We start from the raw sequence: 27,406 nt of genomic DNA, 5'->3' as shown, positions 1-27,406 counted from the left end.
GTCAACTTCCATGTGGACTAAGTTGTGTTTTCCTTTCGGAATTCACATGTTGAAGTTCTGACTCCTGGTGCCTCGTAATATGACTTCATTTGGAATTTTTTTTTAAGTGTTTTGAGGTAAGGTCTCACTGTAGCCCAGGCTGGACCTGGAACTCTCTACGTAGTCCCAGGCTGACCTCGAACTCACAGTGATCCTCCTATCTCTGTCTCCCAAGTGCTGGATTAATGCATGCGCCACCATCCCCAGCTTGGAGAAATCTTTGAAGAGGTGATGAAGGTACCAGGAGCCTCTTGGGGGCTTACAGGTGCCTGCGTGAAAAGAGAAGCCCCGGGAATCTAGAGGGAGGACGTGTACAGAGGTGGCAAGGGGAAATTAACCTGCAAGACCTTGTTCTCGACTCCCAACTCCGAGCCAAGGAAATGAACATGGCCTGTATGAGGCGCCCTCGTCTGAGGTTCAGCGTCACGGGCGATGACCAGCACGGACAGCACATCCTCTCCTTCCTCAGCCTTGCCTCACCCTCCGGTCTCAACAAGACACTGATTGCTGAGCGAAATGGACATGCACTCAGTCTGAAACCCACACCCATGAGAGCCACGCAGGCCACAGGAGCAAAGTCTATAGCTACCTTACCTTCATTTCCTAGGTCTCTAGACAATGGCAGCCCCCCCACCCTAACTCTCAACCACAGTGGGACCCCACAGGGAGTTCCCAGGAGCACGGGAGTTCTCGTCTCCGTTCTTGGGTTTTCTTCATAGCCCATCTCGGTAGCACAGCCCTGGCCGCCCTGGCCCTTGGTGAAGGCTTGCAGAGAGCAAAACAGACAGCGAACTTCCTTCCCTGAGCCTCGGTCACATGCACGGGACCAGCGTGCCATGGCAGAGGGACACACACTCTACAGGCCCCAGCTGTGTGGGTCCACCTTTAATCATGTTAAATATGAATAAAAGTATAGCATACATGTGATTCGCGTGGCATACCTCATAGGACTAAGGGAGTAACAGTTTAATACAATCCCGCACGTGGCCTTTCAGAATACAGTGTCTTCAGTACCGGGTTGTGAGAAATGGCCCGCTTCACTTTGGCTTGGGGTGACAGACTAGAAAGCCACCACCCGAAATGCTACCTGTGCTGTCAGCGGGAGGGGCCTCCGTTGGGAGCAAAGGCAATGTGGGTGTTCTCGGAGAGGCCCCTGGAAAACCCAGCCTGGATGGCATGATGTGGCACAGCGGGTGCGGGCTGCGTATATCAAAAGATCAACAATGGACCAAATAATATTGGAAATAACACCTTCGGTAATACTTCTGTAAGAAGCAGAATTATGTTACATGTTGTTCACATGCCGAGTGCGTGAGAGAGATCAGTGTCAGTAAGGAGTCGTAAACTACCCGCTGGAAATGACAAGTTAACTGGCAGAGGAATTAATCGATAAAGGCATCGTGTCCACAGTGGAGGGAGAAGCCTGGTCCGTGGCAGGGCTGAGGGGAACCCACTCAGGAAGTGCTCTCACACGCACACACACACTCTGTGCTCCGAATAAATACCCAATCTCACACACGCTGAAGCGCCCCCTCCCCAAAGCATGCTTGTGCTCGGGCCAGATGTCCCCGCCGGCCGCTGCACTGGGCGCTGGCTGTGAGGGGTTGTCCCCGCACGTGGGTGCGCAGGACACACAGCTCCTTCAGCAGCAGAACCAGCCCAGGCTATACCAGCGCCCAGAGCCTTCCACACATTCTAATGGACCCAGCGTCCCCTCGCCCATGGCAGAGATAGGGCAGAAGGAGCCAGCTGCTGGCGGCACACCCTCACGTCATCAAACCCCAGGCGCCCTCACACGCGGGCGGCAGCAGGTGTGTCCCGTGTGCACGTGTGTCCCGTGTGCACGTGTGTCCCGTGTGCACTGGAACCAGTGGCCACAGTGCTCTCAAGCGTTCTTCCCGGGTCTCCTCGGGACTTCCACGCAACGACAAGACCTCCAGCTCAGCCTTTGCAAACCAAGCTGCCGAGAAGCCTCGAACATTCCATGAAGAGCACAGCTCCTAGGAATCTCTTCCCGAGTCAACGCATACTACATGTGGCCCATGTGGGCTTGTTATCTTGAAGATCCTTAGTGAGTCAGGACCGTCGACCAACCTCAACAGAGAACGTGCGGGACGCAGCCCGTAACGACCTCCGGCCGGAATAAGATACTGACATCCTCTCGCTTTCCCGCGCCCCTGCGTGTGTGACGAGGCTTCACGCAGATTTTCCACAAAGCATTCAAATCCTTGAGGCAGTTCTGCTCTTGCATTAACAGCAAGAAGTCCTCTTCCAAATCTAAAGTAAATTTCTTGGGGAAAACATCTACTGAAGAAGAAAGGAGAACTAGGGCTAGTCAAATGCAGGGAATGGATTTGTTTTCAATGAAGTCGTTTTCTGTTCAACATGAATTGCGCCTAAGGGGCAGAACCAGAGGAGGTCAGAGAGAACAGTGTGCTGCCAAAAGTCGCCCCCCCACCAACCCCCTTGGAAACAGTGAAGTGAACAGGGCTTCTTGGAAGTAAGAATTTAAACAAATGAGAACCTGCTTCTTCACTGAGACTCCGTTCTGGGCCCTGATGAAGTTAGCAGTCTATACAAAGTGCTCAGCGAAAGCAGCGTGTGGAGAGCGGCTCTGGGGAGCTTAATCAGACCCCGGAGTTGTCAAAGCCTGCACTGGGCTCCCCTGAACGCTGGCCAGCAGGGCTGCGCAGTGGCCTTCCGAGGCCAACTCTTCCCACGTGAAGTGTGCTCAGCTCCAGACCAGACCAACCTCTCTCCCCAGTGCATTTTCCCAAGGCCTCAGGAGGAGGAGCTCAGCAGGGTGTCAAGTACAGAGCTGCTGAACTGAACTCACAGGGGACCCAAAATGGTTACAGTTAACAGGGGCCTTGGGAGGAGAGGCTGGGCCCCAGGCTCGTCTTTACAGTGAGTCAACAGCTCTCCAGCAAGACACTTAAAGTCATGACAATGATAGTCGGGAAGCCCAATGCCTGGAGGGTGGGCTCAGTCCTCAGGGTGTCTTCCAGGCAAATGCTTCATCGTTGAGGACCTGCGCCAGTCTGGTATTGAACGGCCCATAGAAGTCCCTCAGGATCTTCTGTGTCACTGGCCACATGGGCCCCAGGTTGCGGTCCTCAGGACGCCGTGCGTTGGATGCGGGGCTCTTGGTCATCAGAGCTTCTTGCTTTGCACTCAGGGGCCCTGGAATGAAAGGAAAAAACGCCCTGTAAGGCTGTAGGCATGGCGACAGGTAAAAGGCACTCTGCCAGAATCGCAGCATGTCATGCAGGGATGGGAGTCTCTTTAAGAAGAGCCTGTTGGAAGAGAGATGGCTCAGCAGTTAAGGCACTTGCCTGCAAAGCCTAACAACCTGGGTTTGACTCCCCAGGACCCAGGTAAAGCCAGATGCACACAGTGGTGAATGTGTCTGGAGTTCATTTGTAGTGGTTGGAGGCCCTGGCATATTCTCTCTCTCTATCTCCTTGCAAATAAATAGATAAATATATGTTTTTTAAAAATCTGGCTGGATCCACAGGGAGGGAATACTATTATGAAACTGCAAAGAAATTTCAGACTTGTCTCTCAAGCCCACCCTGAATGGAGCCCTGATGGAAGGGTGGGATCATGCCACTTTCACCCGTGGGTTATGTCAGGTTCCTTCCCAGGTTCCCAGAATGAGCTTCGGGGCTGTTGGCCAGTCCTGCTAACTGTGACCTGCAGGCTAGTAAAGGGATCCCCAATGGCTTAACAAACCTGATCACCGCACCTCCTTACCCCAGTATTCTACATCCCCACTGGCTTAACAAACCTGATCACTGCCCCTCCCTACCCCAGTCTTCCAGATCCACACTGGCTTAACAAACCTGATCACTGCCCCTCCCTACCCCAGTCTTCCAGATCCACACTGGCTTAACAAACCTGATCACTGCACCTCCTTACCCCAGTCTTCCAGATCCCCACTGGCTTGTCAAACCTGATCACTGCACCTCCTTACCCCAGTCTTCCAGATCCCCACTGGCTTGTCAAACCAGATCACTGCACCTCCCTACCCCAGTCTCTCAGATCCCCACTGGCTTAACAAAGCTGACCACTGCCCGAGGTCTCTGGACTCAGTCTTTAGGGACCTTGCCTATATCCTCAGCATACCCCACTGTCCCAGACAGCAAACTGACCTTTATGTCCCTCTTAGGAAGAAAAGGTTACCTCATTAATGCAACAGTCTATAAGCAGCCAAGTTATAAACAAATGGCTCTAGGCTTTACACGAGAAAAGCCTGTCCACTCTCCAGCCAACTGCCAGCTCTCCAAAAATGGCAAAATTTATATGGCTAAAGAGTCCCAAGTCCCATTGGTGGGCAGATACATTTCCAGAAATATTTAGTGATCGGGCATGGTGGCTCATGCTTTTAATCCCAGTGCTGGGGACGCTGAAGTAGAAAGATGACTGTGAGTTCAAGATCAGCCTAGGCCACAGAGTGAGTTTCAGGTCAGCCTTAGCTACAGTGGATCTCTGCCAAAGAGAGGAGGGAGTGGAGGAGAAAGGAAAGGAAGGGAGGAGAAGAGAATGGAAGAGTGAGGAGAGAAGAGGAGAGAGGAAAGGGAGGAGAGAGGGAAAAGAGGAGGGAGAGCGGGAGGGAGAAGAGAAAGTTTGAGAAGAAAAGAAAGTTAGTTTGGCTGGCTGGTTCAGTGGAAACAAAATTCCTAGGCAAGGCCATCAGACAGGGCTGCCGAGATGTCGTGTGAAAAGAAGCGGCTTGTTCTGACCTGCCTTCAGACTCCGCAGCTGTCCTTGGGTGATCCGTGCACACAGGTAGCACTGTTCCCCTACTGTGTGACTCTGCCAGCCAGTGGTAGGGCCTGTCAGCACAGATTGCCCTGGAGACCATGGCTGGTACCGCTGAGCTAAAGGCAGATCTCCCTCCTCGGAGCTGGGACCAGCAGCCAAAACCCATCCATAGGGCCCTGACTCCAGGGGTCTCTCACAACACCTGAGATGATGTGGTGGCCAGTCCCCTCTTCATGTGCCCTGCCCTGTACCTGACTAGTTCAGCCACCCATGGTGACCACACGGCCCCTGCAAAACTTTTCTTTCATGGAACCCCAATGACCCATCAGCAGCTGGGTGTCCGGGCATCAGCAGACCTCCCATGTCAACACCCACTTCCCCCACGGCTTGTCCCCAGTCATTCACCGAGCCGAGCACCCCCCTCTCCTGCTAGGCTGAAGGCTCCCATGGGGGAGGCCACCTCCTCCTCCCTCCCCACCCTGTGCCCCACGTTCAGCTGATGCCAGATCTGCAGGTGCTGAGTTGGCCTCCCTTTTGGGAGTCCCCGGGCACCCCAGTAGCCTATCCTTGCCCAGGAGCATTTGGCCCCCCGAGTCTCACACTGTACCCCACTGGCCTGAAGCGTGACACGGACCCAGGTTCAGGAACTGGAAGACCTTGTGCATAGTGTCCTTGACGTTGGAAGCGTGGTCTTCCAGCCGCAGAATGAGGAACTGCTCCTTTTTAAAAACCGTGAGCCAGTCCAGAAGGTACACGGCATACAGCCCAACCTGGAGCCTCACCTAGGACAGAGGAGGAAGGTGTCACTGCAGGAGAAACGATGACCCAAGGCGCCCCGGACGTCTCACTATAAACCAACCCGGGAGGGCTGTCCCAGCAAGCGATTCCTTCCAGCACCGTGTTAACGCACCGCGCTCCTCGGTCTTCGCGGGGAGTCCTGGGCGACGCGTGCGAGGAAGCCCTACACTGAGGGTTGCGCCTAATCAAGACCCAGTGGCCCCATGCCTCTGTGCCACAGGGGAGGGCCGCGGTACAGAAGACCAATGGCACGTGGCCGTCTTCCTGTGCCCAGCGCCTCAGAGATGGCTTAGGTGCCCGAGGGACAGCCCTGACGGTGAGGGCGCTGGCATGGCTGGCACTGTGGCAGAGCCTCCATGGAATGAGGCTGGGCAGGGCAGGGGGGGAGTTCAATTCTGTCTCCTTCCTGCCTGCTAATGTCCTGGGTCCCTGTCTTTTTGTTCCCCCTTTCACGTCAAAGTGCAAGTTAGAGAGCGAAGAGCCCATCCACCCAAAGACAGACATGGTCTTTGTCCCTCTGCCTTGGAAGGAGATACAAGCCCATGGAATGCTCTGAAAGGAGTGATTTGATTTGCTCAGGGCTTTGGCCTCAGACAGTCTAAGCTGCCACAGCTCTGACCTCCCCAGGGACTGGAGACAACAGTTCTGGCCCCAGGTGGTAAGTGACACAGCCTAAGAACTCTGACACCAAGACTTAGGGCTGACAGTGCTCCTCAGTGTGGTCACGTGCTCATCATGGCTAGGAGGTGCCTTGGGGAGAGGGGGATTGGAGGCTCCGCTCCACTCACTTCTTTCTTTGGCTCCTTTCTCTACCATAGGTTATAATAAATGGTCACAGAAGCCTTAAGTATCCTGTGAGGACTCCTACAGCATTGCTGAACTTGGCGGGGATTTGAGAACTCTGCTCCGGAACTCACGGTTCGTGTCAGAAGAGGAAGTGCTAAGGAATGACTTTGCCCCTTCCCCACCTCCTTACTTATGTTCCCGCTCCTTGTCTGCTCCCATGAACACCCACTAGATGCCCACAGGGCTCCCGACCACCTCGGGTCTCTGCACTCCTGCCCCTCAGCATGCGCTCTGCAAGCGGCCGGTGGGATCTGGGACTTCCAACTTATCCTGGGTGTTAGGGGCTCGGGAATAGAGTCCTTGAACCCAAGCCCTAGGTTCATGTTTGCATTTAACCAAAGAACTGGGCAAACCGGACTGAAAAGGGGAAGTATTATGTCTTTAGGAAAGTACAAAACCAAGGGAAGGAAAATGAGTACACCCATGTCTAAGAGCCCCTGTAGGCCTAAAAGAAATGTGAAAAAAGATTTAGAGGGGGGGGAAAAAGAGAAATTACAGAGAGTTCCTGCCATGTGGAAGACAGAGGGGGTACAGAGGGGTCAAGGGGAGATTCGCCAGAACCTAGAGGGTCAGGAGAACCAGCAGTTAAGAGAGCTTGCCCTCCCCTGGTAAACGTATTTATAACCTTACTGTAGTGGGCCTGACTTGTGGCTCAGGTGAGCCAGAGTGAGGGTTGATGGGACTGGCCTAGGAGCTGGCGCATGAAGAGGCCAACATGATGCTGAGCTGGGGGCTGCATTTGACCAAGCACCATATGAGGATTAGATTTAAATTCTAGGAAAGGGGATCTCCCTCCCAGGAGGGGCTCAGGTTGTTTGTAAGTTCCTTTAGGCAAGAGATAAGAAGCCAGGCTCCTCTGATCTCTAGCAAAGCCCACAGACATTCCTGCTCTTCATTTTCAGGGGCCCAGTCACCCCAACTGTCTGACAAAGCTACCTGACTCCCTCTCATTCCCTTTCCTCATAAAGCCTTCCAGTCCTAAGCTCCTCTTTGGGGGTCCTCATTTCTTCAGATACTTTCTTTTCTTTAATATTTTTGGTTTATTTTTATTTATTTATTTGAGAATGACAGGCAGAGAGAGATTAAAAATGGGTGTACCAGGGCTTCCAGCCACTGTAAACGAACTCCAGACACATGCACCACCTTGTGCATCTGGCTTACATAGGTACTGGGGAATTGAGCTTCAAACCAGGGTCCTTAGGTTTCACAGGCAAGCGCTGAACCACTAAGCCATCTCTCCAGCCCCCAGAGAGGCACTTTCTTGCCATTTTCCCTGCCCAGCTTGACCTTGAGCTCCCTGAAAGCAGAGGCCAGGGTTCTGTCATCAAGCCACCTTCCACAACACCTTGTGCCTGCGCTCAATGGGGCTCTTGATGGAACCACCACCAAGCCATTAGCAGTACGATGGTGAAACATTCCACAAAACATCTCTCACTGTTCTCTTTCCATTTCATTATTTTTCTAAGGGCACAGGAAAAATGGGGAGGAAGGAAAACAATTAGAGGGAATAGATCAGTTGTCTCCAAAATTCATTAGCTGCCTCCAACCCACGCTTTGGTGCTGCAGAATACACCAGCTCATTAAAAAAAAAAAAAAAGAAAGAAAGAAAGAAAGGCCTCAAGCTGGGCCAAAGCTGTGGAGAAAAGGAGTGTCTGCCTCTCTCCAAAACAGATACGTACGCAGCCTCTAGTGCAGTGGGGCTAAGAACGGTGTGCTTGCTAGTGCAAGGCCGCACCGGCTTCGCCATCTTGCAGACTGCCCCTCGGATAGACCAGCTGCAGCGAGATTCCTCTCTCCCAGAAACACTGTCTTCGGAAGGCCACTGTGTCCTGTCCTTGTACCTGCCCCGCTGACAGACATTCTGTGGGGCTCATCTTGGGGCAAAGCTGTGAGCTCCCCAGCTGCCTGCTCTGGACCCCACCCACTGCTCTCCCCTCACCCACTGCCACGGAGAGCTCTGGGCTGCTGGGGAGAGCCTGTGAATACAGCAGGGACCACGGAGACACCCCAGAAGGCAGCCCCGTGGCATCCCATTTTCCTCGCCTTCGCCCAGCATAGGGTGAGAATCAAAATAGAACAGGGATCAAAATAGAACCAAAGTGGAGAGGATATTCAGGACGAGGGCCCAATACATTTAAAATTAGGAAACGCCAGAGCTCAGGGAAGTCTTTGAGGTTACGAGTGCCAGGTGACTGATCAGCAAGGCCAGGATGAGAGAAGCTGGGGTTAGCAGTTATGTTCACTAACGCCAGGTCATGAGGGCACGCCCTTCGTGCATGTGTGGTTTTGTCCTACCACAGAGGATTCCTGGTGAGGAGGGAGCACCACAGGAACACGTGGGGAGCACTTCAAGGGATCCAATGTTGACTGACTCTGGCCCCACGACTTCACCACATCAAGCAGCTATTCCTTATTCTAGATTTCAATTGAGATTTCCCTGGGGCTGGAGAGATGGATTTATGGTTAAGGCATTTGCCTGAGAAGCCTAAGAACTCATGTTCAAATCTCTAGATACCATGTAAGCCAGACAGAAAAAGTGATGCAAGCATGCAATGTCACACATGTGCCACAAGGGGGCGCATGCATCTGGAGTTCATTCACAGCAGCTGAAAGGCTCTGGCATGTCCATTCTCTCTCTCTCTCTCTCTCTTTCTCTCTCTCTCTCTCTGCCTCTTTCTTTCTCTCAAAAAAAATAAAAATAAAGTAACAAAAAAGTTTCAACTGACACTTCCCACTCGGCTTCCCTACTCTCTTCCCAAACTCCTTAGTCATTTATCCATCATTCATCTATTAATTCACACATTCAGTAATTAATCTGAATTCACACCATGTGCCAGGGACCCCACTAGGCAATGGAGATGTGAGGCCTCATAAGAGGTGAAGCCCTGACTGCACGGAACCTGCTGCTTGGTCGTGGGTGAACGGACATCAGCCATCACCAATTGCAATACATGCTATTAAAAACTAAAGCTGGGGAACAGGTCAGAGTAAAGAAAAACCTGGATGATAAGGCCTTCGTCAAGCACAACCAGAGAAAGGTAGAAGAAAGAACCGGTGAAAAGTCTCTAGAGCTGTGGTTCCAAAGCCAAGCAGCAGGGCGCGTGCATACCCACGGCAGGGCGTGTCGCATGCCCGCAGCAGGGCAGTTAGGCAGATGGGTATCCCCTCCTGCACCTGAGCGTCTGATTCAGGAGGGGCAGAGAGTTTGTATTTTTGACCAGTTCTCAGGGACCCGAGACCCCTGGGCCACCATGAGACCCCTGCTCAGAAGCCATCTGAGGACCTGAACTAGGCGTGTGTGGCTGTGACCCCCTAACAGGTAAGGGACGGTGGTGAGGAGGGAAGAGGCCATGGAGTATGAGGTAACACAGGAAGGCAGTGCAGTCCTACTTGGGGGGCATGCGAAGCAAGCACACCTGTCATCCTGGCACTCAGGACGCTGAGACGCACCCCAACCTCCACCACGCTGTAGCTGGGCTGGAATAGCCACTGAAGGGCAATTTTCCTCCCACCCTGGAAGTGAGGGGCCATCTCCAAGAGATGGATCCTCATCGTCCCTAACTGCACTCCTTCCTTCCCGGGGGCTGGAAGGAGATTAGTCACCCACCGTCGTCACCCAGTCCACTGCCAACAGATGCCAGCCACGGCGCTGTCATTCTCGGCCCGTCACAGACGGAATCTGGAGTCATGCCTCCCCGCTGGCTCAGACTGGCTATTAGCAGCTAAGAAGGGAGGGTGAAAACGCCCTGGCTTTCAACAGTCACCAGACCCAGGACTCAGCCTTGAACCTGTTGCTGTCTACAGGCAAAACAGTACCTACAGGGAGCCTCGGTGTTCCTAATCTGTGAACTGCAAAGGGACTTCAGGGGTCTGTGAGGACTGAAGGCTTAGGACCAGGCCCAGTCAGCCATGAACAAAGGTTACATCCTTCCTGTCCCTTAGCAATAAACTTTTATTAGGATGTTTCCAGACACCCAGAGGTGAAGAGGATCTGCAGCTGCCCATGAACTTCCCCTTCACACCCCCAATCTCAGTGGTGTTCCCATGCTCCCGGGCACATGCAGACCAGAAACAAAGGATAAACAGGGAAGGACACACCCTCTCCTCTCTGTGGCAGGAAGTGGTGGAGGAAATCCTGTCTCCAGGAAACCTATTTAAAGATCTCCTGAAGCACATCCAGCTTGCTTGGCCCAGGCACTGCCTGGCATAGAGTTGGTGCTGGACGGAGCCTGTCAACATTCCATCGTGGGTGGGGAAAGGGCTCGGGGGACCCCACTCCTCACAGGGGAGCGACTGGCAGCTCTCATGGCTTCTGAAGAGGAGGGGGAGTCATGTTCTTCAGTGGGAGAGCGACTAGTAAGTCGCCCACATTCCAGTAAATGACCCATGCTCATGCAAGCAACCCTAGCCTAAGTTTTCAGTAGGTTACACACACCTGTGTGCACATGCGCGCATGCAACATGAAAAGAGGAAGGAAGTAATTGGGAGGAAGAAAGGGTACAGCAGGAGTGGGGGGTTAACAGAGGGAAGTAGGGGGGCTGGAGAGATGGCTCAGTAGTTAGGGAGCTTGCCTGCCAAGCCTCAGGACCCATGTTTGATGCCCCAGTGCCCACGTAAGTCAGATGCACAAGATGGCACATGCATCTGGAGTTGTGGCTAGAGGCCCTGGCATGCCCATTCTCTCTTTTCTGCCTCATTCTCTCTCTCTTAAATAAATAAATAAAATATGTTTAAAGAGAGAGTAAAAGGTATATACAATGAAAATACATTATATACACTAAAAAATTCCCCAAAATAAAAATTTAAAAAAAAAATTAAAAAGAAGGGCCTAGAGGGTCTGGCTGCTCGGAGCAATACAAAATGCCTCTGACATTCAGATCCACCTATGTCAGACATTCAACTTCCATGAAGCGAAACACAACTCACAGCTATTAAACTAAATGAACTATGCTTGGGTCAAAAGTCCTACAGCCTGCCTCTTCTTAAGCCAGTTTAGGTCACTTATTAATCTGTCTGATGTGGGCCTGAACCTGTCCCTCCCACTGAGTCATTCTCAAGAAGTCTTCCCAAGTGAAAAGCTAGTGACAGATAACAGGACCCAAGAGAAAAGGGTTTGAACCCTACCATGAACCACACCAGACACCTCACCTCTCACTACGCTGGTCTGTTTCCTTTCCGTTCCTCTATCCATTCCTGTCATACTGCAGCCCTGCAGAAAACCAGGTCATAAGACCTAGAGTTGGACTCCAGAGCCTGAATTTATTAGGTGAGTGACTCCAGGAGAAGGCAGCCAGCCAGTCAGAGCCTCAGTTTCCCCAGCTGTAAACAGCAAGCCCCTTCCATGGGAGCCCCTGCACCAAGGCCCGGTCTAAGACCCAGCACCATAGATTCATTCGCGTGAAAGAACCATTGCTTTCTCATTCCGGCAACAACAGCCTGACAGCGTCGTGAAGAAATGACTGATTTCAGGGAAGCTGAGACATCTGCGCAGACACACATCCAGGCAATGCCAGCGCAGGGAACGGAACCCACACTGCTGCCCGCCTGCAAAGCCCCAGCCTGCCACCTGATAATGTGATTGTCACATGTCACACCTTCCTTGACAATCTACAAAGTCCCAGGAAGGCATCCTAGAGTCCTACCAGCTGTCACCATGTATGCCAGAGGCCTGAGGAGCCTTCCCTCTCAACCTCACCACCCCAGAGGGACCACTGAGCCTCCCGAACAGTCAATTTGTGCCCTTGTGTGTCATGGGCACATGTGGGGCAGGTGGCAGTGATGGTCCACTGTGGGAGTCTGCCCTTTAGAGATCCCTGCCAAGAGGAAGTGCTTAGATTCCGATCAAGAAGCAAGGTCAGTGAAAATGCTGAATTCATTACCAGCAGTTGTTTTTGCATAAGGCTGGAAAGTTACAGATATATTCCTTAAGAGAAAAACAGATAACATGGAAAACAAACAAACAAACAAACAAAAATCCATTTTTCCATGGAGACACTGTGGGAGCATTCAAAGTCACTTTAAAGCCCACAGAACAATCCATGCCCCACATGCTCTTAGGACTGCCCAGAGCCAGTGCCCCCTCTTGTGCCAACTGCGATGGCAGCGTGTGCTCTTGGAGCCTCACTAAATGGCAGTCTTCCTAAGTGCGCCTGGTGTGCGGGTACAGGAGAGGATGCGCGGTGCAGAGCAGTTGGGTGATGGACAAGGAAGCAAACAGGAAACCGGCTGGAAGGGCCCGCCCGCTTCCACAGTTCTCGCAGCCCGGAATTGAGAATATGGGTTTCCACAATAGCCCGCGCTCAAAGGCGCTGAGTGGCATTTGCACATGAAAACACTTCTTTCTGTGTTTCTGCACCAAACCAAACTTCCACTCCGTAACGCCCCTGGCACACAATAGCTTCAAAGTGGCCCATTCTGTAGGGCTGGCTGGCTGAATACGCACGGGCATGGCATTGTTGAGGGTGTTGTTGTAGACGCAGGCGCGCAGGGAGCAATCCAGCATGCAGTTCTCAAACAGCTGCAGAGCTTCTGCCACCTTGTCGTGGAAGTCATCTGCAGATTTATTTGAACTTGCGAAGTAGAGATAGTCTGAGTACAACCTGGGAAGAAAATAAGGGGATCATTTCACCATCCACGGATGTGCAATCACGCCATTTGGGTGACAATGAAAATAAATGTGCAATTAAGTTATCTAGTTCAGTTCATTAAAATACATCCATTTCTCTTCCTTTTAATGCAAATGGGCTCCCTCCCCACCTCACCCCTCCCACACTCAGGCATGTCTGCACCAGTCCCAAACAACCACCACTGCTTGTTGTTTTCTTGTCTCATTTTTATTTTGTTTTGCTTGTAATTCTTCCCAGTTACCTCAGACTGAGGCTCTTTCCACAACCACATTATGAAAACTTAAAAAGGGGAAGAGATAGAGGGATGGCTTAGCGTTTAAGGTGTTTGCCTGCAAAGCCAAAGGACCCAGGTTCAATTCCTCAGGACCCACATTAGCCAGATGTACAAGGTGGCACATGCATCTGGAGTTCATCTGCAGAGGGCTGGAGGCCATGGCGCACCCATTCTCTCTCTCTCTTTCTCCCTCCCTCTTTCTCTGTCAAAGAATAAATAAATATAAAATATTTTTTTTAAAAAAAAGGATCATGAAAACGTTCTGCTCCTTACCTCTCCTTTCCTCTCTGGAGTGAATAAACCTAGAATATTACAATCCATGTGAGAGTCTTACTTTCCTACATTCCTAACGTTAACATATGGGGCTGGGGACACGGCTAGTGGGTAAAATGCCTGCTGTGTAAGCAGGAGGGGCCTGAGGACCGACACTCAGACGCTGAGACTGACACCCACATAAAAAGCTGGGCATGGGGGCTGGAGAGACGTCTCGGTGGGTAAAGGCACTTGTCTGACAGCCTGGGGTTCAACTCCCTAGTCCCCACATAAAGCCAGAGGCACAAGGCGGCCATATGGCGTCTGCAGTTCATTTGCAATGGGAAGAGGTTCTGGTGTGCTCATTCGTTCTTTTTCTCGCTTTCCTTGCGCAAAAAAAAAAAAAAAAAAAAAAAAAAAACCTTTTTTTTTTAATGCTCAAAGTGGTTGCGCAAGTCTGTCGTCCCAGCACTGGGGAGGTGGAGACAGAAGGACCTCCTGCACTGGCTTGTCGGGCGGAATTGGTGTGTTACGAGTTTGGTGAGAGACGCTGTCTCAAAACTATAAGGTGGAAAAGTGATAGAGGACATTGACCTCTTGGGTTCCACACACAGGTGCACATTGGACACTTGAGCCCACATGCATGCAAACATCCATACACACATGCACATACACTCCACAACAATCAGAAGCTAGGCATGGTGGCTTGTGACTGTAATCCCAGCACTCAGGAGGTCAGTTAGAGTCTTAGACTAAAATCTGTTGAAATCTTGGTTTTAGCGCTGGAGAGATAGCTTAGCAGTTAAAGGGGCTTGCTTGCAAAGCCTGTTGGTATGGGTTTGATTCCCCAGTCCCCTTGTAAATCCAGATATACAAAAGGGCCCATGTATCTGGAATCCATTTGTAGTGGTAAAAAGCCCTGGCATGCCCATCTTCTCTCTCTGACCTGTCTCTCTTTGTCCCTTAAATAAATATTTTAATTTGTTTTTGGTATTAGACACTGCTAAGCTGATTTAATTCAAATCTTGACCTCACCTGGTGGGCTTCTCCTGGCCTGCCTTCGGCAAGAACCCTGTTACAGAGAGGTTCAGCCAGATTACCCTAACCCCATCTCCCTGTTCCTTGGCTATAAAATCACTTCCTGAATTCCCAGCTGAACCCAGTTTCTCTTCCATCTCGCAAAGCCCATCACGGCACTGCCAGACCGACAGCAGCAGGAAGCGAAGTCTGTTTTATCATCGCGGCAGATGTCACGATCATCATTTTCATTGACAAAACTTCTGGGATGTGCTTCCTACTCTTTATTTCTTCTCCATTTCCGCTTGCAGACGAGGTAAGAATTTCTTCTGTGGCTTTGGAGAATCCCCCTGGTTTTCTTTCCCAGATGCCCCCTCCTCTCATCTTGCACACACCTGCCCCTGTTCCCACAGCACACAAGCCCCAGCCACACCAGCTGCCTAGGGCGATACTGGCCAGGTGTCAGACATGGCCATGGCCGTACGGCATGCTCCTCTCTCTTCCCAGTTCTGCCCTCCATCTCCCTGTGCCTCCAGCCCGGTGCCCTCTGTCCAACGAAGACCACCCTGGTGTCTAAACCAGGTACCAAGCATCTGGGGGTTGTACCTGCTCGTCACCCGGTATTACTGCACACGCTGGAATGGAACGCCTTATGGTCTCAGCTTGGCCAGCTAAACACTCCCAAAGGGAGGATGTGTCATGAAAGGAGCCCAGGCCATGAGAAGAGTGGCCCAGGGCTCATGCATCCACCCATGGTCTTAGTCCACAGCTGTCTTCAAAATCAGCTTGCTACTTTCCTTCCTCAACATCAGGACAAGCACTAGGACTGGAACATGACGGAAAAGCACTCCATCATAGATAGTGGGCCTAAAGGCTGATGGGTAAATGCCAAAATCAATACACAAGAGTTCAGCTGCATGCACTGTAGGTTTGCATCTGAGATGAACTCCAAACCTCACTTTCTGTGAGTCAAGCACACAACTGTTACATCAGTTGATGTGAATTCCTTGGCAAGGTGAGAGGAGACTTCTAGGGTCCCTGGTCACCTCCAAAATCCCTGTATCTGGCCACAGCTCAGGTAGTTTACGGAACTCACTGGACCCCCTCCTCCAATAAGTGCCCAAACTAGGGGTCCTTCGCACTCTGCCTGGTCAGCAGACATTTGAGCAGGGGCAAGATTCACCTTAACAATGGCCAACAACCACCTGGACCCTGTACTTGGTTAAGCGGTGCCCCCACCCCTAGAATATCTGCAAGTCCAAATCCTGGACTGTGACCTTATTTGGAAATGGAACACTTGCACTTGCAATTAAGATGATGAGAAGAGATCGCCCTAGGTTTAGTGTGAGTCCTCAGCCCAGCGATAGGCACCCTTATTCAAAAGGGACAGGACACAGACAGACACACAGGAGAACACCGTGTGAAGACAGATACAAAGACTGGACTCTATAGCTACGAGCTGTGCAATGCCGAGGGTTACTGAAAGCCACCAGAAGCTGGGAGCCAGAGCCAGGCAGGGGACAGAGTCAGCTCCAACAGAGGGAGTCAACCTATGACATCCTGATTTCAGACTCTGCCCTCCAGACTGGGCGGGAAGAAATGTCTGTTTTCAAAGGCACCAAGTGTATGTGATTTAGTTGAATAGCCCTAGGAAACAGATCCAGACTCCAAATTCCAAGGGAGGCTAAGGGGTTATTTTGGTCAAGCCCACTCTCCCAACCAGACACCCTGCATCAGTGGCCCAGGTGTACAGAAAGGCCCTGGCCGTGGGGCCAGACCTTCCATAAGCAAACAAGGGAGTGGGGGCAAAACGTGGTAAGAGCTCTTCCTTCAGGGAGGGCTGCCGGATCCTCCCCAAGGATGAGACTAGAGTCTCACGGGAGCGTCCAGTCAGCTCTCTGGGAAGATGATGACTAACGGGCGCTAGGACGGGCGGAAGCCCCAGACGACGTTGAGAAAGGTAGCAAATGCATCAACAGCACGTGCCCCGGGGACTCCGAAGAACCACAGCAGGCACGGGCCTGCAACAAAGTGAGAAGGAGCTGGGAGAGGTTCTGATGGTAAAGTGACTGCTGCGCTGGCGTGAGGACCAGAGTTCAGATCCCCAGCGCCCACATACAATTAATCCCAACACTCGGGAGGCGGAGGGAGGAGGAGCGACATGAGTTCGAGGCCACCCTGAGATTACATAGTGAATTCCAGGTCAGCCTGGGCTAGAGTGAGACCCTACCTCAAAACAAACAAACAAAAAACAAAAACCAGGTAAGCATGGTAGTCACCTACAATCCCAAAACTTGGGGGGCAGAAACAGGGACTCACTGGGCAAGCTGCCTAGCTAGACTAGGTGAATCGGTGAGCTCTGCGCTCAAGCAAGAACCCCACCTCACTGAGACTAAGAGAACATTCAAGGAAGGCTATTTGGTCTCTACATGCAACACACATGTGAACATACACCCACACACGAGTCCGTACATATGAACCCACATATGCACACAACACACACATGTAAAGCAAAGTAAAATGGTAATGATGAAGAGTAGAATATGTAAAGAAACAGATGTAGGGCTGGAGAGATGGCTTAGTGGTTAAAGGCACTTGCCTGCGAAGCTTAAGGACCCAGGTTCGATTCCCCAGTACCCACCTAAGCCAGCTGTACAAGGTGGCACATGTGTCTGGAGTTCATTTGCACTGGCTAGCAGCCCTGGGGTGCCCATTCTCTCTCTACCTGCCTCTTTCTCTCTCATAAATAAATGAATAAAAATTATTTTTTAAAAAAGACATATGTAAATGTCAGAGTTTAGTCTTTAAAATCAATTGCAACTGTGATGAAGTACAAAAGAGAAAGGAACATGGAAATTACAAGTCAGTGGTTGACACAAGGCTGTGTGAGTCATCACCGAACTGGAGGAAACCAGATGAAACCTCAGGATGAATGAACAGAGATGCAGGACTAAGAGCGTGGGGAGCGGGCTGAGGAGATAACTGAGCTGGGAAAGTGCTTGTCGCAGGACCTTGAGAACCTGAGTTCAGATCCTCAGCACGCACAGAAGCCAGGCGTGGTGCTAAGTGCCTGTCCTCTGTCACTGGGGAGATGGAGACAGGAGGCTCCCTGAGGCGTGGTCTAGGCGAACTCCACATTCAGTGAGAGACTCTGCCTCAAAAAATAAGGTGGACAGCAACCGAGGAAGACATCTGACCCTGCCTTCTGACCTCCATACACACGTGTGCCCACGCATGTACAAACATACACATACCTACACACACACAAAGACATAGAAGAAAAGAAAGAATGGAGGACAGTACAGCAAGGCAACCAGCAGGCCGGGCCTAAAGGAGCCCTTGCTTTGAGTGCTGTGTGTCAGCAGATGGAGAGAGGGAGGGAGTGCCCTCCCCACCTAGGGAAGGGGGACTCAGGGAGGGACTGCTCTTTTGTACTCCTGAGGGATCAGCCAGTGGATAAAAAGTTCTGGAAGATCAGCTGCATAAAGGGAAACATTTCTCAATGAGTTTAGTAGTCGGAGCAGCAGGAATGGCTTAAAGTGGAGGGGCTGGAGGCTCTGCACGAGCATGAGAGCCAGGGAGCCTGACACCCCCCAGCCCCAGAATCCAGGCTGCCCATCCCCCACTCGAGATCACCTCATTTTCTCACTCTCAAACCACCCTGAACAGATGGGTGTTACATTTGGCCAAGACTGTTTCCAATGGCAATTCCAAATATAAGCCCAAGCACATTCCAGGCCTTCTGTGCTGCGGTTATTTTAGACCCCGGCTGGTGTGGATCTGCAACCGTGGGCCTGTGTGCTTGCTGGCGATGTCTACCCAGGTCCTGTAGAGTACGTACCAACAAGGGGATTGTGGCACCCCAACAGGAGTGGTAGATGGGGTATGTGTTTGGTGGGGGGAGAAAGCTTCCTCTGAAAGTGACCACTCTCCCCATGGGGATTTAGCAATATCTGGAAGGGGGCCCCAAGGTTTCATCACATAAAACCTGGGTGGATACCCCAAAGCCACTGCTAAAGGCACTGGATGCCACTGAAGGGGCACAGCGCTGATCTAACACAAGCAGAGAGCAGCCACATGCTGATGATGGAAACAGGAGCTGGGGCTGGGCCTCCCTCCACGCTTGAGACCCCTCAGTTCCATCCCAGCAACACAGGGAAGAAAAAATACAGCAAAAGGAATAGTAAGCCCAAAGGGCTCCGTGCAAAGGCTAACAGGTTAGCCCCTGACATCCCCTCCATTTCCAGCCTGGTGGAAACTGAAAGATCCGCTGAGGCCCCGGGCTAGAAACTTCAACGCTGCTCTTATTCCATCCTTACAACCACCAGGATTCAGAAGAGACTGCCATTTAGACAGGTCACATGAGCCAGGAACAATGCCAGACCAAACCCCAAAGCCCACTGAGCGTGTGGCCGGGGTAGGTTTTGGGAGGGCAGCAGATCAGTGGCTGACTAGGTGGGCGCTGACCATCTGAGACGCTGGCCTGGAGGTTTTGTCTGATGTTCCTGTCACTGCGGGTAAGCAGCCAGTGGGCAGCAAAAGTCAATTTTGTTCTGGAACTTCTTAATAAATAAGCCACAGGAGGCTGGGAGAGAATGACAAGTAACAGAGACACAGCAAACACTGGGGCTGACCTGAGGAGTGCCACTGCAGTGGTCCAGAGCAGCAAATGTGTTTATGGGGCATCCCGCTGGACACCTAGAAAACGCAGCAACGGCAAACGGGCACTGGGGTACTCGCACAGCGTGGCACATGCTGTGTGACGGACTGGACAAGCTAATGCCCGTGGCGCCTGCATCCCCTCAAGATGTTGGCAGCGTTTGTCACTGGGGACAGGCTGTTTCGCCCTCACCTTCCCTCCATGCGGAGAGACAGAGAGAAAGTCCGTGGCTGTTTCTGGAGGGGTGGATACGGGCATAACTGGTCTCTTCTGGGAGGGCTCACGCTGCCCTGTGTTCCTCAAGCCCCCGCCCACCAGCTCCCCAGAACAGTCCAGTGAACAGCCACACTGCCCCCCCAGGAGCCCCCCGAAGGCGAACACACTGTGTCCTCCAACTCTCCACCCCATCTTGCAATCCCGCAGCCACAGAGAGACGAGCACAGGAGCAGCTGGCCTCATTATTCTCCATTTGCCAGCTTCCACATTCAAATCACGGATCAATAGCTTCCCAGCCTCGGTTAGGGTGCCATCAATAATGATTATAGATATTTTTTCCTACAAGAATAAAACAAAAGCTATTTCATGTAGCTGGCAAGGAGTCCTTTTGTCCCCCTGAATTACAAACCATAACTATCTTATCACAGGGTATAATGAGGTAGGAATAGCCAGGCCAGGTGGATTAGGAAATGTCTAGGGTGACTGTAGGTCATTCGGATGGCGGTGACAAGGCAGAGGCTCTACCAGCTGAGAATATACAAACTGAGATCCAAATGCAGCTAAAGGATGCAGTTTCCTGTCGTCGTGGGCCACTGAGTAGGGGTCTTCTGTCCCCAAGAGGACCAGAGGTCCCTGACTGTCCATCTCGATCTCTTCCTGCATCTGATCACAGGGTATCTCGGTGCTTTGTGGAGTAGGGTTGGGACCTCTGTGGGCATGTCAAGCACCCCTGGCCTCCTGAAGCCCACTTGGCCTGCATATACCTTCTCAGCATTTGCCAGGATTCCTGAAGGTAGCAGCCCACACAGGTGACAGAATCAGGGGGCTCTAAGCCATCCTGTGTATAGCAGGGTGGGACCCTCCAGGAGAGGCAGCCACTTCGCATGATGGCTGGCCAGCGAGTAGAATGCGCTGACCCTCCTCTGCAGCGTCCCAGACCTCTGCACGTGACAAGTCTGGAAGGTCTCCTGGACTGCCCAGGGTTCGCTCCCTGATCCCCGACCGTCAGGACACTTCTCACCTTCAGAAATGACACGCTCCTTGCCCAGGATGCCTCCTCACTGTCCCCACGGAACTGCCCTTTCCAAACAGTCCCTGTGGGAATGCGCAGGGCTGCCAATGGCTTGGCAGACATATCCCCAAAATAAACAGTGTGGGAGGTGAAGAATTGCCAACCCGAAGGTTTTCCTCCCAATCACAAGACGTGGTACCTCACCAGGTGGTCACCCCACATGGTCTTCAGACAAGCACATGGACAGAGATGCTGTTTTGTGACTTGGCTGCTGCAGCTGAACCTCCCTGCCCGGTGGTCTGAGGACAGCGACCTGGCTGTCGGACGGGTGGCAGGATGGCAAAGCTCTATTCTTGGGCCCCAGGGCCACTTCTAGGGCCCATGGGAAGGCACCATGAACACACCAAAGGGGAGGCTTCTGAGGAGGAAATGCCTGAATTCACCAGGAAATGATGGGCGATTTTAAATAAAAGACTGTACTCTGCCTCCTAAATCCTCCCAAGTTCAGAATCAAAGAGAGGAAGTGGAAGCAAGGGAGGGAAGGGTCTATTCCTAACTATGTACCCCAGTGTCTCGTCCCTAATTTTCTCACCTGTGTGGGCATCTGCCTGATTCAGGAACTCCGGCAAGTGCTCAGAAAGCGTAGGGAGGCCATATAGGTTGAGGATGCCCCATGTCTCCCTAGGGCTGCATGGCTCTTGCAGCGCCACGGGCAGGCCAGGCTTGCCCGGCTGAACATATCTGCCACACTTACTCTGTTTCCAGGCCTGGAGAGGCAGAGCTGGGGGGAAGTTTCAGCACCGAGAGACCCTCGTTTTAGCACGGTCTGCAGCTCTTCCAAGATATCCCTCAGCTAACTCCCTTCCACCAGTTCCAACCCCAGGTCTGCCCCCGACTCCCTCAGAAGCAGAGGTAAGTGGCTGAGTGGAGTCCAGGCTCAGCCCCACAAAAGACTGGTGTCCTTACTGCTCAGAGAACTTTGTGAAACTGGAAGCCGTCCCCCATGCTAAAAGTGCCTCCCAGCGGATGAAAGACCTGCCCCCACCCAGGGGAACCCCCATGCCTTCAGGAGTCTACATCCAGTGGCTGATGCGTGAGAGATTCACCAACTAGGGAGACCACTAAAAGACCATCCCAGTCCCCCCCCCCAGTTCCATGGAATTAGCTGATACCCCAGGCTGGGGGGACTGAACCGGAGCCCCACCCTTCCTCTGCCGGCCCCATCCCCCACCCCCACCTGAGCACGGACCATGACGGCTAAGCTCAGGAGAGGCCCTGTCCCTGCTGGGTGTCACAGAGTGGGTACAATGACTTCACTGGGGCCTGGGCCCACCCTGTCACTAGAGCGGGTGGATGGCCTTGCACGTTGCACGCGCAACGCCCCAAGGCTGCTCAACAGCAGCCAGCGCCCAACACCAGGTAAACACGCGGACGCACGCAGTTGCCTAAGTCCCAGGGTCCTAAAGACAGACGAGCCCCCCTTCTACTGGTGAAGAAAGAAGACCCAGAAGTTAAGCTACTTGCCCCAGGTCGCAAAGCCGACTGGTGACAGAGCTGAGGCTCTAGAGCTGACAGTGCACCCAGGGGTGGTCTCTGACATTAGCACACCTTCCCCTGCACACGCTCAGCGGGAGAAGCCACTCCCACCACACGGCCTCCACCCGCTCTGAAGAGCAAGGGAAGTGGATGAAACCCAAGTCCCCGTCTACACTTGGCCTCGCCACCACTCTGGCCCGTGAGCAGCTGCATGCGAGTGGCCACATTTCATTAAGAGTCTCATTCCCTTTCTAGCCTATCGTCATACGTGGATTAATTATTTAACCAGCCTCGGGGGCTGTTAAAAACCAGTTTATAGAAGCAGAGGAAGGCAACAGCGACCCAGGCTCCAAGGCTCAAGGGAATCGGGTCAAATTGAATTTTACTTAACTGAGCCGAGCGCCCCTTCCCTGCAGCCCCATTACGGTCGTTGTGAAAAGCAACGACGCTGTGACGGGAGTTCCTGGGCGTCGCGCTCTGACTACTCGCAGAATCAAAAGCAAAATGCAGACGACCGTACAAGACCCCCTCTCCAAATGTCCCTTGAATGGAAGAGGAATGTGACAGGGTCAAAGAGGCCAGCACCTTCCAGCCATTTGTCAAACTGAATGAGGGCTGGAGAGGAGAGGCCCGAATGTGGAAGCAAACTCTGTCAGCCATCTCCAGCATGAAGAGGCAGGAGGCTAATGATGTGAGAGACGTTTGAAAAGAAGACCATTTGAGACTGGGATTAAATGAAGAAAAATCCTGCTTGTCTGTTGGTAGCTTCTCAAGTGGACAATTTAACGCAGGACCACAGACATAGACTTGCAGCATGAAATCTCAGCTGGCCTTGGCGACGTGAACCATTCCACCCCCTTCTTCCCACTATTTTTCTATTTCCCCCGATGGGGGGGGAGTAGGGGGCGTGAGCAGACTTGCTGTTGGCATCTTTCTCTGGAAACCTGAAAGCAATATGGGTTGGCTCTAAATCCCACCATTTTAACCCTTCAGCCTTTGATCAATTATAGAAATAGAGGTTAAATATGAATCTCAAAGTCGAACCATCCCCCCAGCCCCAGCTAATTGGCAGAAGGAAAAGAACAATCGGGACCCATCTAAGCAGCGCTGAGCAGCCCAGAGAATCTCCCACATGCAGAAGTCAAGGTCATGGAACAACCCAAGTGGGCCAGGGGCCAGTTAGACTAATGGGGACTTGGGCCTCGAGTGTCTGTTTCTCCGAGGGGGATCTAAACACGCAATATTTATCATTCTTTCTGGCTGGGATGGAGAGGAAGCCAGCCATTCCGGATGGGACATGAGCTGAGGGTTTCAAAAGGAGAAATTCCTGTTGCTGCTGCATTTTTTGTAAATGCTTAAGGAAAACAAAACAGCTGCTGCTGTCAGCGATGCCAGAGCAAGGGTGCGTGAGACATGGAGCATGCGCGAGACGCCCTCCTGCTGTCACGGGGCTGGCCCCGGGTTCCCAGGCGCCAGGTGGGGAGCGCGGAGCACGCGGGCCAGCCGTCTGCCTTCAGAGGCATGGTATTGGCATGGTACTCACACCTATACACTCATCCCACAGACAGTGGCTGGACAGACTCTGGCTGTAGTGTTGGGGTGTCACAGCTGCAATGAGATGTAAATCACGGGCCAGCTGACTCCCCCGTAGTCATCAGCCATGAAGGAGGAGGCTAGTGGCCAGCGGATCCCTCAACTATGGCCTTAAGACACGAGGGAGTAGAGAACATCGTGAAGAAGCACGGGAATTCCAGACCCCCAGGATGTGAGATAATAACATCTTGGGGCAATCTGGTAGGGAGCACCAGGTAACTAGTACAGGGGGATCACCCCACCTTGCGCACGGTGCTTCCTGCCCTCCCCTTCTCTGAACGGATGTGACACAGTCAGTGTCTTCTCTGCTCCCAAAGAGCAGATCCCGGACCACTCCAGCTCACCACTGCACAGGAGGGCCCAGCACAGCGCCCAGCACGCGGCAGGGGCTCAGAACGCGCAGACGCCGATGAACCGCCTCTGTTATGCCGAGGACCAGAAACGCGGTTCACTGCAGGCAAGTCCTAGCCAAGGGTGAGTGTTCCTGAAGAGAGGCAAGAGGGCCAGCACTCAGGAGGGATGGTGGCACACGCCTTTAATCCCAGCACTCGAGGCAGAGGTGGGAGGATCATCACCCGTCACCATGAGTTCAAGGCCACCCTGAGACTCCATAATGAATTCCAGGCCAGGCTTAGCTACAGCCAGACCCTACCTCAGAAAACCAAAAAGAAGAAGAAGAAGATTATGATATGTATGGAAGTTGTCAATAAAATGATTTTTTCCTTTTTGGTTTCTCAAAGTAGGGTCTCACTGTGGTCTAGGCTGACCTGGGATTCACTATGTAGTCTCAGGATGACCTCAAACTCACAGCAATCCTCCTAAGCCTCCTGAGTGCTGGGATTAAAGGTATGTGCCACGCCCAGCTTTATTATTATCATTATTATTATTATTATTATTTGGGTTTTTTCGAGGTAGGGTTACACTCTAGCTCAGGCTGACCTGGAATCACTATGTAGTCTCACGGTGGCCTCAAACTCATGACGATCCTCCTACCCTATGCTTCCCAAGTGCTGGGATCAAAGGCGTGCGCCACCATGCCTGGCTGCCATCATTATTATTATTATTATTATCATTATCATTATTATTATTATTTTGGTCACTAAAAAAAAGGCAAGCAGCGAGATGGGGAGTGACCTTAATGGCTCACGTACTTGCCATGCAAGCATGAAGCTCAGATTTCAGATTCCCGGAACCCACATAACACCAGGCATGGTGGTGTGTGTCCATAATCCCAGAGCTCCTACAGTGAGAAGGGAGGCAGAGACAGGAGAACCCCTGGGAGCTTGTGGGCGAGCTCACCTGGCCTATGTGGCAGCAAACAAGACCCTACCTAAAATGAAGTAGAAGGTGAGGATGAGCAACCAAGAATGCCCTCTGACCACCACATGCATGCCCTGGCACACCCGTACCCACACTTACACACATGAACATACACAGGTACTTTTAAAAAGCAAGAACAAGGGCTGGAGAGAAAGCTCACAGTGAAGGCACTTACCTGTGAAGCCTAAGAACTCATGTTCGAATCTCCAGGTCTCACCTAAGCCAGACACACAGTGATGCCTTGGTGCACCCATTTTCTCTTTTTCTGCTTCTCTCTCTCTGTCTCTCTTGCTCAGATAAAATTTGTTTAAAAAGCAAGAAGAGGGTCTGGAGAGATTGCTTAGTGGTTCAGGTACTTGTCAGCAAAGCCAAAGGACCCAGGTTCAATTCTCCAGTGTCCATGCAAAGCCAGATACACAAAGTGACACATGCATCCAGAGTCCATTTGCAATGGCTAGAAGGCCCTGGTGCCCTACTGCCTCTAAATAAATAGATAGATAGATAGATAGATAGATAGATAGATAGATAGATAGATAGATAGATAAGCAAGAAGAAAACATGGGGGGGCCTGAGAGGCCCAGGCGTGAACAAGAGCCCCTGGCAAGATGGCCGACAACTGCAGGCCCAGCTCCACTCACAGCAAGAGCACACATACTGTCTCTCTGCTCAGGCCCACTGTCCTTGTCTGCATGGTGAACTGTAACCCACCCTTTAAAACCCGCCCGGCAGCAGATCCTCCAGTTCAGGGGTCCTCACCTGGAGCTCTTTCCCTTTCCAGCCCCTATAGCTCTTGCTGAGTCTCCAGGACCAATGGTGGCCACACCTGTGCCCACAAGTAGCCTGGAAAATCCCATCTCCCCAGGGCTGGCACACACAGAAGCCAGGCAAGACTGTCCAGCACCCTCCTCTGCCCAGAGAGCTACTTGAAGGTCCTGAAGCTGGGAACAGCCTGTCTTTCCTCCAGCGAGACATCAGGAAGTAGTGACAGAGGTGTGTGATGGTCAGAAACCATCCTGGGAGTTGGGGCTAGGGTGGTGTGGGGGGGATGAGGAGCAGCTGTGCAAACTTCTCAGTGGGTGGTGAAGTCAGTTTTCTCAAGTGCACCTTTGGCAGTGACGCAGCCATGAAGCGGGCCTCTGGCCGGGGTCAGCTGTTCCAGGCCAGCAAAGCAGCCCAGTCCATGAGGTAAGGGGGTTGAGTTCCCACCAGGAGGTGAGAGAGCCGGCGGGTAGAATGTGGCTGGCTGCATCCTGAGGTGGACGGGGGGGGGGGGGGGGGGGGGGGCACAGGCAAAGGCTGCCTCGTGGCATGAACCCAGGAGGGCTCACGTGACTCTCTTCTGACCAGTCAAAATAAGAGGAACGGAATGGATGTGGAACTGGAGTTAGCAAGCAGGATGTTCAAACACATCCTCAAGGGGTGGCCATGACACACTAAGGCAGCAAGCAGCTCCACTGCATGTTCACGCACCCACGCGTGTGCGCACATGCACATATACTCAAAGACACACATATACACAGTGAACTTAATCAGCACAGGAAATAATTCTAGAAGCAACATACACCAAAACTTAAAAGTAGTCATCTGGGGGCTGGAGAGATGGCTTAGCAGTTAAGCGCTTGCCTGTGAAGCCTAAGGACCCCGGTTTGAGGCTTGATTCCCCAGGTCCCACGTTAGCCAGATGCACAAGGGGGCGCACGCGTCTGGAGTTCACCAGCAGTGGCTGGAGGCCCTGGTGCGCCCATTCTCTCTATCTCTCTGCCTGTTTCTTTCTCTGTCTGTCACTCTCAAATAAATAAATAAAACTAAACAAAAGTAGTCATCTGGACAGAAGATTAGAGATGTTTTTGAAGTCACCTTCCCTGAACAGTTTTCTAATGCATTCTCTATCACTTCCACACACAGCAAATGTGGCCTCTGTTACAACTGGGGCCAAGCAGGCATGCCATCTGAGGAAGGAATGGGAGTGTCTGTCTCAGGGCTGCTGGCACAACCACCCTGCAGTGCTGACATGTCACAAGAAGTCACCCTAGCACTGTTCAGGAAACTGCAAGTGTGAACTGCAGAGACTGGCAAGGCTGGTTCCTTCTGGGACACTATGCCTCTCACTCTCTCAGTCTTGGCAGATGCCAGTCACCCTCAGCATACCTTGGCTTGTGGCCACACTCCTCAATCACGTCGCATGGTAAATTCCCTAATTCACTTACAAAGGCTCCATTTCTAAATAAAGCCACAGTCACAGAGCCAGAGCTTAGAATTTTAGCCTAGCGTTTTTGGGGGACATGGAGGAAGGCATAAGCCAACCCATAATGAATCATAGTCAGCCTAAAGGAAAATAAGGCACAAAAGGCTGTGGCCCCTGTCTTTAAATATCTATCAAACTCTTCCAGTGCGAAGAGGTTAGACTTGGACTATATGCCTTAAAGGAGAAGAAACAGACCACAGTGTGC

The 27,406-nt window shown here is 52.1% G+C and overlaps 1 protein-coding gene across 6 annotated transcripts in view; it reads right to left on the bottom strand.

Moving 5' to 3' along the window:
* Nucleotides 1-909: 909 nt before the first annotated feature.
* Nucleotides 910-27,406, bottom strand: part of Chst15 (carbohydrate sulfotransferase 15) — a 95,289-nt gene continuing 68,792 nt past the window's right edge. For 5 of the 6 annotated variants that reach the window (XM_045146636.1, XM_045146641.1, XM_045146637.1 and 2 more), the window contains exons 6-8: nt 12,893-13,049; nt 5,441-5,588; nt 910-3,222 (exon numbers count right to left, since the gene is read on the bottom strand). In XM_045146636.1, the coding sequence (XP_045002571.1) occupies nt 3,032-3,222; nt 5,441-5,588; nt 12,893-13,049 (496 nt within the window). In that variant the 3' untranslated portion in view covers nt 910-3,031. The remainder of the gene's footprint in view (nt 3,223-5,440; nt 5,589-12,892; nt 13,050-27,406) is intronic. The other variant, XM_045146642.1, reaches the window with a different exon arrangement.

Source organism: Jaculus jaculus, chromosome 1 (genome assembly GCF_020740685.1).
Source record: "Jaculus jaculus isolate mJacJac1 chromosome 1, mJacJac1.mat.Y.cur, whole genome shotgun sequence".
NCBI lineage: Eukaryota > Metazoa > Chordata > Mammalia > Rodentia > Dipodidae > Jaculus > Jaculus jaculus.
The sequence above is the reverse complement of the archived record's forward strand: the minus strand, read 5'-3'. Positions and strand labels throughout refer to the sequence as shown.